Source organism: Dipodomys spectabilis, unplaced genomic scaffold (genome assembly GCF_019054845.1).
Source record: "Dipodomys spectabilis isolate Male_0828 unplaced genomic scaffold, ASM1905484v1 ptg000107l, whole genome shotgun sequence".
NCBI lineage: Eukaryota > Metazoa > Chordata > Mammalia > Rodentia > Heteromyidae > Dipodomys > Dipodomys spectabilis.
The window spans coordinates 1,861,294-1,874,312 of record NW_024870784.1 but is presented as its reverse complement, the minus strand read 5'-3'; the positions used below and the strand labels follow the sequence as shown (position 1 = coordinate 1,874,312).

At 39.4% G+C, this 13,019-nt stretch overlaps 1 protein-coding gene across 5 annotated transcripts in view; it reads right to left on the bottom strand.

Moving 5' to 3' along the window:
• Positions 1–13,019, bottom strand: part of Itsn1 (intersectin 1) — a 185,575-nt gene that overhangs the window by 89,934 nt on the left and 82,622 nt on the right. For all 5 annotated transcript variants that reach the window (XM_042687179.1, XM_042687175.1, XM_042687176.1 and 2 more), the window contains exons 11-16: positions 10,654–10,769; positions 6,969–7,231; positions 3,775–3,924; positions 3,531–3,671; positions 1,423–1,510; positions 680–819 (exon numbers count right to left, since the gene is read on the bottom strand). In XM_042687179.1, the coding sequence (XP_042543113.1) occupies positions 680–819; positions 1,423–1,510; positions 3,531–3,671; positions 3,775–3,924; positions 6,969–7,231; positions 10,654–10,769 (898 nt within the window). The remainder of the gene's footprint in view (positions 1–679; positions 820–1,422; positions 1,511–3,530; positions 3,672–3,774; positions 3,925–6,968; positions 7,232–10,653; positions 10,770–13,019) is intronic.

Here is a 13,019-nt window from a genome sequence, read left to right as displayed (position 1 = left end):
GGCTTAGATGGTTTAGTGCCAGCCAAGGAGTGAGAGCATCAAATACCCAGTTTGGCCGGGAAGGGGGGGTGGGGGGAGATGAGAAGGTGGCACAGGGAATTAAAAAAAGCTGTGATTTTTAACTTCTCCCAGAGCTCTAGCATTTTCCTGTTTTATTGTTCAGTGTGATAAAAACATATACCACAGAGGCAAAAGTAATTACTCCAAGAAGCAATAAAGTATAAAAATGTAAGGTAACAAAATAAGATCTCCATTTAAGCAAAATCTTCAAAGTAAGAAGTGACAGAAAAATCTCAAAGGAAAAAAAATCTTCAAAGAACACAAGAAAGAGGAAGTTTTGGGAGGCTAGTTTTTGGAATTCAACTTACTGTAGTTAAAAATAGGCAAAAGGATAGAAATTATAAAAATATAATTCAGGTTAAAGACAGATGTCAAGCTGGGGCTATTCACTCAGCCATAATTCATAGATGCCAAATTCATTTTTTTTTATGTTCTGAAGGAGAAAAATGCAATTTAGATGATATAATGCTCAACCACAAATACAAAGGCTTTCACCAAGGCTGACAAACCAGTGTAACATATTTTTCTGCCTTGTATTCAATATCAACTAATCATCTGAACAGCCAGGAAAATTAAAGGGTAGAACATACATGGCGGCACACATAGAAGAGTTACTTACCTTCAGTTGGTTATTGAAAATATCAATCTCCTGCAGCTTTGACCTAGTTTCTTTTTCCACCTCATCCAGTTGATCTCTTAGTTGTTGCCGGGTTATTTCTTTTGCTTCTAAGGCTCTTTTGAGTGTAAGAAGTGAGTCTCCTTTACAGAAAAACATTTCAAGATAGGAAAAGGTTAAGTTGGCAGTGAGGAAATGTTGTTTAAAGTTTTCATGTCACGTAATAAAATTCTTGTTGGTAAAAGGGAGAAAAGGTTAAGGTCTGGGATGCAGCTTGCTGATAAAAATATGTTTCAAATGCAGGAGCCATCAGGTATGACCCACGGCAGAGAGAAAGGGAAGGAAGGTAAAAAAGATGGAGAGGAGAGAGGAGGAGGAAAGAAAGGAGGAAAACTGAAGTTTAAAAAAAAAAAAAAGGAAGAGCCAGGTGCCAGTGGCTCATGCCTGTAATCCTAGCTACTCAGGAGCCTAAGATATGAGAATTGTGGTTCAAATCCAGCCCAGGCAGGAAAATCTGTAAGACTCTTATCTCCAATTAACCATCAGAAAACCAGAAGTGGCTCAAATGGTAGTGTGCTCACCTTGAGCTGAAGAGCTGAGGGACAGTGCTCAGACCCAGAGTTCAAGCCCCCTGACTGACAAGGGAAAAACAAAAAGAAAGAAAGAAAAGAGAAAAGAGGGAAAGGAGAAAAGGAAGAGAAAGGGGGGAAAGGAAAGGAGGTCCATTTTAAAAGCAGAATACCTACTATGTAAACTGTTCTGCTGAACTTGTTTTAGCTGGTCATTCAGTATCTGTTTTTCTGGAATAAGTCTTCCAAGCATTTGCTGAGATTCCTAGGGAAAGAGGAAGGAAAAAAACAGTGAGTGTCAGGGAACACTACCCCATCCATCTCAGTAAGAGACAGCTCAAGTCAGTGTTCTCAGCTCTCAGACACTCCTATCACACCCCATATCCTTTATGCATTTAATAGCTAGTCAGGATGGCTCTTGCATTCTTGCCAAAGAATTAGCTATTTGCCAAGTGCTTTGCACTAAAATAAAATTAAGACAAGTTATAGCTCTCTTAACACTGCTTACAATGCTGTCGATTTACTGAATATTATAAGCTTTTAAAAAATAGTCTTTAAGTAAGATTGCAGAGGAATTTTGCAGTGATCTCTCACAATGCTCAGGATCAAGCAGAAAGTTTGCTTATTTGCAAGCAAACCTAGTAGGAATCACTCTAATATGAGCTAAAGGGTCAGACCAGAGAATTAGGACTGAATTTAGGTCTATCATATACCTAAAGTTGGAAAAAAACAATGAGATCTGTTATAACTAGAATCTTACTGCCACATGGGGTGGAATTTCAAATAGGTACAAGAAAGTCTTGAAACAATTTTTAACTGGCACAGAAAAAGGCTAAACCTACACTGTGCAAGGCAGTTTGGAATTTGTATGGGTAACTTACCAAGCACAATATTTGTGTAAATTCAGGTGAAATAGTACTGAATATTTTTATGTTTCAATGGCAGCCTCTCCATAATAAGAACCATATGTATGTATGCATATATGTATGAATGCATACATGTATGTATGTGTGTGTGTGTTTGTGTGTGTGTGTGTGTGTGCTGGTCTTGAACTCAAGGCTTGAGAGCTGTCTCTGAGCTTCTTGTGCTCAATTCTAATGCTCTACCACTTGAGCCACAGCTCCATTTTCTAGTCTTTGGATGGTTACTTGGAGAGAACAGCCTCACATACTTTCCTGTTGCTGGGGCTGGCTTGGACCATGATCCTCACATCTCAGTGGCATGAGCCACTGGCATCCAGCAAGAATATCTGACTTTTATCTTAATAAAAATTAACTTTGGCTGGGCAACTCAAGAAGCTGGGATCTGAACATTATGGATCAAAGCCAGCCTGGGTAGATAAATCCTCAAGACTCTTATCTCCAATTAAATGGCAAAAAGCTGAACTGGAATTATGTCTCACGTAGAAGATTGCCAGCTGTGACAGAAAAGGAAGCTCTAAATCCAAGCCCCAGAACTGGCACCAAACCAAACCAAACAGAACAAAATAGTATTAGCTCTTACCAGTAACCCTAGCCTTTAGCCAAAAAGCTAAGGAAGAGTGTCTAGGACCTCGCTGAAGCCTCAGTACCAGCAAGTGTGCAAGCACACACATATGTACTCACACACAGGACTCACACATTGAAAACTATAAAATACTGCTGAAAGAAATTTATAGTGGCCTAAATAAATTGAGCAAATCTTTCCAATTCAGTTAATTCCAAAACATCCTCTCCCCCTCTGCCCCTTCTCCTCTCCCTCCCTCCATCCTGTCCTGGGGCTTGAACTCAGAGCCTGGGGCACTATCTCTGAGCCTCTTTGTGCTCAAGGCTGGTACTCTACCTACAACTTGAGTCACAGCACTACTTCTGACATTTTCTGAGTTATTTATTGGAGATAGGAATCTCCAATTCCAATTCCAGCCCAGGTAAGATCCAAACTACAATCCTCAGATATCTGCCTCCAGAGTAGCTACGATTACAGGTGCGATTACAGGGGGGAGCCACCTGCTCAAAACATTCTGATAAACTTATTTTGTTAGTGACAGTCCCTTCTGTAAACAGAGGCAGGTTCCTCCTCCCTGCAGTTCCTGGCTGCAGCTTTGGGGCCAATAAGCCAGGCCAGAGCTGGGTTCAGCCAACACCTGCAGAGTTTACTTTTGGGGCTAGGATCCTACCTACCAGCTTCACCTTTGCCTCCCAGTGCCTGGTCTTTAAAAGAGCTGAATATTTGTTGAGTAAAGAAGTGAAATGGATTAAGATTAAAGCACTGTGGTCTGAGAGCTTTTAAGGGTTCTACTTTCTCACCTGCAATTGTTGCTGTAAATGGGTGATTTCAGCAATTCTCAACTCCCTAGACTTGTTTGTACTCTCAATTTCTTGCCTTTGGGTGTTCAATCGACATCTGATATCTTGAAGTTTTCCTTCAAGTTGATGCTTTTTATCATTCTTAAACAAATGAAAAGAAACAGGAGTTAGTACACCATGAGTTCTGCCCATTACATGGGTCCTATCCAAGAATAAAACCCAAGTATAAGAAAACTTAACTCACTAGAGCTTCTAATTCAAATTCCAAAGTCTTTTTCTTTGCTTTCAGTACAACTATGTCCTCCTGTTCTTTGTTTCTTTGATTTAGAAGTTCTTGCCTTCGATTCCGTTCCCATTCAAGTTGTCTTTGTCGTTCAAGTTCCCGTTTTGCAGCCTATGATATTAACAAAGAACTTATTAATTTCTCAATTCTTATACCATACAGGGCTTATTTTTTTTTCTTTCTTCTTTTTCCAGTCCTGGGGCTTGAACTGAGGGGCTGAGTACTGTCCCTGAGCTTGCTGCTCAAGGGCAGCACTCTACCTCATGAGACATAGCTCCATTTCTGGCTTTTAGGTGGTTAACTAGAGGTAAGAGTCTCATGGACTTTCCTTTTCAGGGCTAGCTTCAAACTGTAATCTTCAGATCTCAGCCTCCTGAGTAGCTAGGATAACAGGCCTGGGCAACTGGCACTGCTTATACAATGTCTTACAAAAAAAAAAAGTGTCATCTGCTAAGCTCTACTTTCTAAAGGTAAGATTTTTAGACACTACAAAAAATTATATGACAATAAAATTTTTTTAGAAAAATATAGGAGTTCTTTCTGTGAGTGGGGAGGGAATATCTATAATTTTTTATAAAAAATTATTTTGTTTCCATAAAATGAGTACCAACAGGATCATTTCACACTGGAAATACATTCTTCCTGACTTCAAGAATTCGTGATAAAGTACTTCTTCTTACAGACAGGAAGAAGGCAAATTCCTTTATCTAGTAAGATCAAACTGAAATCCCAAAAACAACAAACAAATTTGAGTTTCCCTCCACTAAAAGAGAAATTATTTATAGATTATTCTTTATTCAGAAATGTTTCAGATTTAGAATTTTTTGGATTTTAAAGTGTTTACATAGACTTTACTGGTTAAGCATCCTTAATCTAAAGAATCTAAACTATTTAACTTCTGAAGTAGAGTCTCTGGACTTTGGAGCTTTTCAGATTTCAGGTTTTTGGATTAGAAGTACTCAAGCTGCATCTCAAGTATTCAAAGCCTGTGACTTCCCCATTCCTAATCATGCATTCCTTTCTTTAACCACAGAAGTTGTCATTCCTCCCCTCTGCACTGGCTGGTGAGTGTGAGGAACACACGTCAGAGAGCCTGGCACTGACCAGCAAGCTCTCCATCAGCAAGCTGGCAGGCCCAGCATCTAGTCACCACTGCATCTCCTGGGGTTAGTGATGCCTCCCATATTTTATCATTTTAAATGTCATTTACTTTTTTTTACATCTAAGGAAGGTGTTAAGTCTTTTGGTGGTATATTCTAGTAATTAAAATCTTGGTAAGTGCTGTAACTCAATGGTTAAGCAGGTACTTAGCATGCATGAGACCTTGATTCAATCTCCAGCAGCTAATAAAAATAAATAAATAAATAAATATTATCAACTGGAATACAAGGAAGCTTATGCATATATCTGTAACCACAGCACATGGCAGGAAGCTCACACATTTGAGGCCAGACTGGGCTTAGAGCGAGAACTTGGCTCCAAACCAACCAACCAGCCAACCAAAGAACCAAAAACAAAAGGCAGCTTTTGTTACATTTTCCAAAACAACAATCGAGAGGAGAAACCTTTGCTTGCTTTTTAAATATTTTTCAGTAGCATCTATTAGTTGTACACGGGGGTTTTATCTAACATTTCCATACACACACACACACACACACACACACACACACACACACACACACATATAATGTCCTCCATCAAATTTACCCCTTCTGTCTCTCTTCCTCATCCTCTTCCTCCATTCATAAAAGTTTCAACAGGTTTCATTGTTCTATTTGTATACTTCTAACATATTCACCCTTTCCCTTCCCACTCCTTTATTGGTCTTCTTTGCCCATTCACTGTAGCACCCACTGTTCAACAGCTTCCAGTGTGTTTCTTTATATCATCTTTTTACATAGACACGATGTGGTTAGCTGTTTTTCACTATCATTCTTTTTACTTTCCCTACCTCCTTTAGGTTCCCCCCAAGTATCACAATGGACATTCATGTTCTATATATAAGTATATATCTATGTTCATGTGTATCTTCTAAGGCATTACTTTTTAAATAAAGAAAGAATTCTTCATTTATACTTCATTCATATGAGAGAATGCCCATGGCATTGCTTCTGTAGTAATAGATTAAAAGACAGACAACAGATTGGGTGGGCTCTATCTGGGTCTGTCAGCCAATTTCAGAAGCCTTCCAAAGAACAGACTGAGGATTTCATACCCATATTTATAGGAGTGTGAAGAAAAAGCTGAAAAACAATGAAATTGAGATGATACTGTTACAGTGGTTTTAAAATAATTACAGCACACCCATCCTCCTCAAGCCATAGAATTCTTCATATTTTTATTGAAGTATAAGTACAGAGACAAGAATCTGGAAAAATAGTTAACTGGTTTTAGTGATCTGTTACAAGACCATAGCATCAAAAATTTGACAAGAATATTCATGGCTGGGGTGTGGCTCTAGTAGACAGTACTTGTCTAGCATGCAGGAAGCCTGGGGTTTAATCCTCAGTACCAAAAAAAGTTCAAGCGGGTGCCAGTGGCTTACACCTGTAATCCTACTCAGGAGGCTGAGATCTAAGGATCACGGTTCAAAGCCAGCCTGGGCAGGAAAGTCTGTGAGAAAAAGCTGGAAGTGGTGTTGTGGTTCAAGAGGTAGAGTGCTAGCATCAAGCAAAAGAAGCTCGAGGACAGTGCCCAGTCCTAGAGTTGTTCAAGCCTCAGGAGGGGGAGGGGAGGAGGGGAAGGTGAACTATGTAGAATAGCCAAAAAGAAAACTACCTATCATCAACTTATTAATAGATAAATAAAATATTATATGCCTATGTAACAGAATACTATTCAACATAAAGAAAAATAAAGTCCTGATTCACGGTTCAATTTGATGAATCTTGAAGAGACCATGCTAAATAAAACCCAGACATAGAATTTCTTTCTGGGATGATGAAAATATTCTGGAATAGACAATGATAATGGTTATACAACTCTTTCAATATATTAAAATTTCTGAATTGGGAAAAGAAAAATAAACAGACTACAAGAGTGTCCTATATGAACAGATCACTTGTATAATAGGGGAAGGGAAAGCAGGAGGGAGGAAGGGACTGAGATCACAGGCACCAGCCACTGAGTTATGGGGCTGCTCTACAGTTGCTCACCTCTCGCCTCTCGATTTCTTTCCTCCTCTCCTCCTCTCTCTGCCGTTCAAGCTCCCGTTGCTTTTCCAGTTGCTTCTCCAACTCCAGTTGTCTTTTGCGCTCTTGTTCCTGGCGTTCCCGTTCTTTTCGTTCCTGCTCAGCCCGCTCCAGCTGAGCCAGGCGCTCTTGCTCTTTGCGCTGCTGCTCTAAGAGAGCTTGTCTGCGTTTCTCCAGCTCCAGATTGCCACGCTCAAAATTCTCCCGCTTCTTATCTTCAAATGTTACTTCAAAACACAGAAGATATTGCAAATAAGGGAAACCATGGGACCTATGTTTCTTTGGGCCTGGCTTACTTCACTTAATATAATTTTTTCCAATCCTTTCCATTTCCTAACAAATGGGGCAATGTCATTCTTTCTGATGGAGGCACAGAATTCCATTGTGTATATATACCACATTTTCTTGATCCATTCATCTACTGAGGGGCATCTGGGTTGGTTCCATATCTTAGCTATGGTAAATAATGCTACAATAAACATGGTTGTGCTGGTAGCTTTAGCATGATCTTGTTTGTGATCATTTGGGTAAATGCCCAAAAGTGAGGTTGCTGGGTCATAGGGGAGCTCTATGTGGAATCTTTTGAGGAATCTCCATACAGCTGAGTCAAGCAGAAAAGGTCAGATAAGGTAATGTTAGGGAAATGAACCCTAAGATATGTATTCAAATGTTTTTTTTTCTTTCATGCGATTGTTTCTAACACATTTATAAGATTATTTCTTTGTTGCTATGTATGTCCCTCTCCCACAGTATAACCCCTGCTTTCACTGTATTTGATGTCGGTATAATTTGTGGAAGGGAGGGGGGAAAAACAAATTGTTTAAATAGGTATACAGGTGGACCCATTGCAACAATGAGATGTACAAGTCGTTATGTTGAAAATGAACTTTATAACTTTGGTGGGGGGGGGGGGAGGATTGGGTGGGGGGCAGGGGGAGGATGGGAAGGGATGGGAAAGGGAAACAAAGGAGGAGGCTACAATGCTTGATAAGAAATGCACTCATCTTGCCCATGTAATTATAACTCCTCTGTATAGTAGTTTCACAATAAAAAAAAAAGCACGGAAGAGTTTATGAAAAATTATGATCAGTTATGGAAAGTCATGATTTTTCAACATACTCTTTGTGAAGAAAAGTTTCACTGCATTTATTCAGTACAACTTAAAATCTGTAATTCCCCAAGTTTTCTAACTATGCCTGGCTGATAGGCACTATGAATACACCCTTTTTCCCTAACCTTTCATCACCAAACAATGTTCCTAGAAAAAGCTTTCTTTAAGGATTCTACTTCCAAATCCACTTTCAGAATTCTCACTTTGTCTGGAGCTGGTGGTGGCTCACACTTGTAGTCCTAGCTACTCAGGAGGCCAAGATCTAAGAATCGAAGCCAGTTCAGGTAAGAAAGTCTCATATCTAATTAATACCACCAAAAAACCAGAAGTGGAGCTGTGGCTCAAGTGGTAGAGCAATTGCTCAGGTAATAGCATGTAGGCCCTGAGATCAAGTCCTAAGACTTGCACCAAAAAAAGAAAAAAAAAAGTACCATAAACAGACTGCTCACTTCTCCTTCTGGCCATCAAGTGCCTCCTTCCATAAAGGAATGAAGTAGTGCTCCAGGCTACAACACAGAGGGATCCAAAAACTATGCTAAGTGAAAGAAACCAGACACAACAGATCGAAGGTTGTAAGATTCCACCAATACATGAAAAATCCAAGACAAGCAATCAGAAAGCAGACAGGGAGTTGCCAAGGGCTGGGGAAAATGGAGAACTGATTACGCAGTTTTCTTTTGGAACAAGATAGAGATGGTAGTAGCTCAGCATTATGAGTACTAAATGCCACTGTTGTGGACAGAATGTCTGCATCCTCCCCAAATTTATCACTATATCAAACTGGTAGTTTCTGGAAATGCAGCTCTTATATTAGCATAGGTCATGAGGGTGTGGCCCTCGGGGTATTAGTGGTCTTAGAAAAGGAGAAAGGGAGAGAAAAAGGAGAAAGACATCATTTTATCTGCTTGTTGGCACTGAAGAAAAGCTATGTGAGGACATATAAAGCAAATCAGGAAGACAACCTCATCCAAAACAGAACTGCCTAACACTCTGATACTGCATCACCAATGTATGGTATTTTTATTGCAGTCCAAGCTCAGATGGTCAATAAAGTTTGCATTTTATAATGTTGAACCAGGTATGGAGGCACATGCTTATAATCCTAGCTACTTGGGAAGCAGAGATGGAAAGATTTTGGTCCAAGATTGGCCCAGGCAAAAGTGTAAGATTTTATCTGAAAAACAACTAAAAACAAAAATAGGCTGGCGGTGTGGTTCAAGTGGCAGTGCTTAGTAACCATGATGAGCTAAGTACAAACCCCAGTCCCACCAAGAAACAAAATTCAGTTTCATAGTATATGAATACCATTTCAATATCAAAAACACCAAAAGTTTCTCATTTTTAAAATTCTAGGTTCTAGCATTATTCCTAGTATATAGCTGGCACATAATAAATGGTTGCTGAAAGGAACAGAAAAGAAATACTCTAACAAAAATATTTCCCCTTCAAAATATTCAATTAATGTCTACAACCAGCAGAAAAAGATAATTTCAAATTCTAAGAACTAATGTCCTTAATCTACCACTGACAGCTTACTTCCATCTTTATCAAAACTTGGCACTTCCCCTTGTACTGACCCTAGTTATCTTCAAGTCTCAATTCAAGTGTAATCTGTTCCCTTGGAGATTTACTCCCTAGCTTCTTGGTCTATGCAAACCAATCATAGAGTGTTTGGCATATATAAAGCCATCAAGAATTGATCTCACTTATATGTACTGATTTAGACTGTTTGTATGTCTGTCTTAAATATTCTGTTATAATGTAAGCCTCTAGAGAGTATGAACCATATATTATTATTTATTAACCATGTATTGCTAACGTTCTTCACTGTACTCAACACGTCATGCACATAGAACATTTATAGTAATTGAAAAGTAATTTAGTTTAAGAATCAACTTGGAAAGCTATCCTCCAGAGCTGGGTAATTAACTGTGGAGCACATAAAATGCATCAAAATGACACCGACAAAGTAGATAAGATAAAAAGACTTCATAATAAATTCAACTGCTTCTTAGTATCATTTCATCATTAATAATATCATTTCATTATTAATAATTCATAGACACCTTAGACTAACTTAATAGGATGGATTTACCATTGTAAATGAGTTATTTAAAATAGGTTCACATTACATTTAAAATAGGTTCCTGCTGTTACTAAGAATCCAATTCTCCTATGAAAATATGAGAAAGAAAAAAAATAGTAGATGATGATTTGCCTTTCTACCTCTATACTGGTGGGTCTAAGAAATGACTGTATTCCATAGATAACATTTATAAAATTTTGTTTAGTAGTATATAACCAACCATCTTTAGGTTAAAAGTTAGGATAAAGGTGCATTAGAAATACAGAAATGCTGTGTCTCAAGACAAATCCAGGTCCAAATGCACATTAAAAAGTGTCTTTTTCTGAGTACAATAACAACAGCAAAAATGTCAGAGGCTAAATTTATTTTTACCTCAATTTTTGCCATGTTCTATTTTGATTTGGACAGAAAATCTCACATATGATTTAAGTCAAATATAAAAGCAGCCTTACCGGGTAATTTCTTTTCTAACTGTTGCTGTTCATCTTCTAAAGCTGGCTCCTCTGGTAACCTCTGATCTACAGATGATGAACTTACGACAGAGATCCCACTGCCAGACCGAACTCTTCTGCAGTAATGGAAAAGAAAAAAGAAAGAAAGAAATCCATATATAAGGTATGTATGCAGAACTGGAAAAGTTACGAAAAACTGGACAATCTATGAAAAAGAACTTACAGAATATACCATATAATGGAAACTGGAAGCTGGTGGCTATTACCTACTATCCTAGCTATTACCTACTAACCTAGCTATTAAGCAGGCTGATATCTGAGAATTGTGGTTAGGAGCCAGTCAAAGCAGAGTTTTTGAGTCTTCTCTCCAATTATCCATCAAAAAGCCAGAACTGCAGGTGTGGTTCAGGTGGGAAAATGTCAGTTGTGAGTAAAAAAGCCAAGTGAGAGTACAAGGCCCTTAGCTCAAGCCTCAGTACTCTATCATGGAGCAAATTTCATTCACAGTGAGAAAAGAAAATTCATTTTCTCTACGTAAAAAATGTTTTTGGGGGCTGGGAAGGTGTCTCAGTGGTAGAGCACTTGCCTTGCATGCCTGAGGCCCTGGGTTCGATTCCTCAGCACCACATAAGCAAAAAGAAAAAAAGCCGGAAGTGACACTGTGGCTCAGGTGGTAGAGCACTAGCCTTGAGCTGAAGAGCTGAGGGATAGTGCCCAGGCCCAGAGTTCAGGCCCCACGACTGGACCCCCCCCCCCCAAAAAAAAAGTTTTTGGCTGGGTGCTGGTGGCTCACGGCTGTCATCCTAGCTACTCAGGAGGCTGAGATCTGAGGATTGTGGTTCAAAGCCAGCCCAGGCAGCAAAGTCCATTAGACTCTTATCTCCAATAAACCACCAGAAAACCGGAAGTGGTGCTGTGGCTCAAGTGGTAGAACGCTAGCCCTGAGCTGAAAAGCTGAAGGACAGCGCCCAGGCCCAGAGTTCAAGGCTCACGACCAACCAAAAAAAAAAAAAAAAGTTTTTGAAAATGGCAATTTAAGAGAGTTGGGAATGTAGTTCAGTGGCCTAATATATGCAAGGAAGGCCCTAGGTTCAATGTCCAACACAAGAAAACAGAAGGAAAAAAAAAAACGTAAAAAAGCAAATAAAATGAGTATTTATTTGAATGTCATTAGGTACTGAGCACAGAGCTTGTTCAGATGTTGGGGCTGGGACTGTAGGTCAGTGGTGGATACAGCACATTCCTTGCATGCACCGGATCTTGGGTTTGATCCCCTAAGTCCTTCACCTTCCAAAACCAAAACCCATGGTAAGTTTAGAACTGCTATATCACAATGTTAGAACATGTCTGAGACAAACTAAGCACTCAGCAAGTGTTCACTGCAATGACCATTATTCTCCTAACTATTCACAGGGAAGACCTGGAGCGCAGCTAATTAGGGGCAGCTATTTCCTTTACCATCTCTCTTCAATCTTTCTTACATGCATGAACCATCTCTATTCAGAACAGTTCTAGGGGGAAAAAAATCACTGACTTTTTAAAAAACCAATTATCACGTTAAACTTTTAATCTTGCTCTTTTAAATAATTAAATAATCTCCCCCCTCTTTTTTTTGCCTTAAAAAAAAGTTTCCACTGTTAACTTTCTTCTGTAGTAATTCTTGCACCTGTGAGATTTTGCAGGCAAACTGTCTCAGCTACTTGTTGTTATGAGATTCTACAGGCAAACTGCCCCCAGCTAGTTGGGAGTTTCTTCAGCAAGCTTCTGGTATTACGGATGGGCTGATATTGCTGACTCCAGTTCTCATGTTACAGAGACTTTGTCCTACTCTCTCCTGAAGTTTGAGGACTGTAGAAGAAAACCCTTTGTTTTTGTATCCATCTTAATGCTTAGCTGAGACTCCATATTTATCTTTCATATTTACAACCAGAAGATAGTGCTGGGCAGGGTGGTATGTGCATATAGTACATGTGCTGACCAGGGTGACAAGTACTGCCCCCTTTTTTTTTTCTTAACAGCATCAAGACTTGAACTCAGGAGCATCAGTCTTGCTCTATCTTGCCTTTGCGTGGCTGGCACTCTACCACTTGAACCCAGCCCAGCTTTTTGCTGGTCAAGTGGAAATGAAATCCTATAGATTTTTCTGCTCAAATGGACTCCAAACCATGCCTGTCCATGTCTCAGCCTCCTGAGAGCACAGGAGTGAGCTAAGAATGGATAAACCACCTGCATAAACCACCTGCATCCAGGTTACAGCAGACTGCTGAGGGGACCCTGGGACTATCTTGACAAGTCTATTCAGTAGGGTTTTTCAGAGCAAGGTATTTTTCTTTAATTATCTTCCTGATCATAATATCCATGTTGGC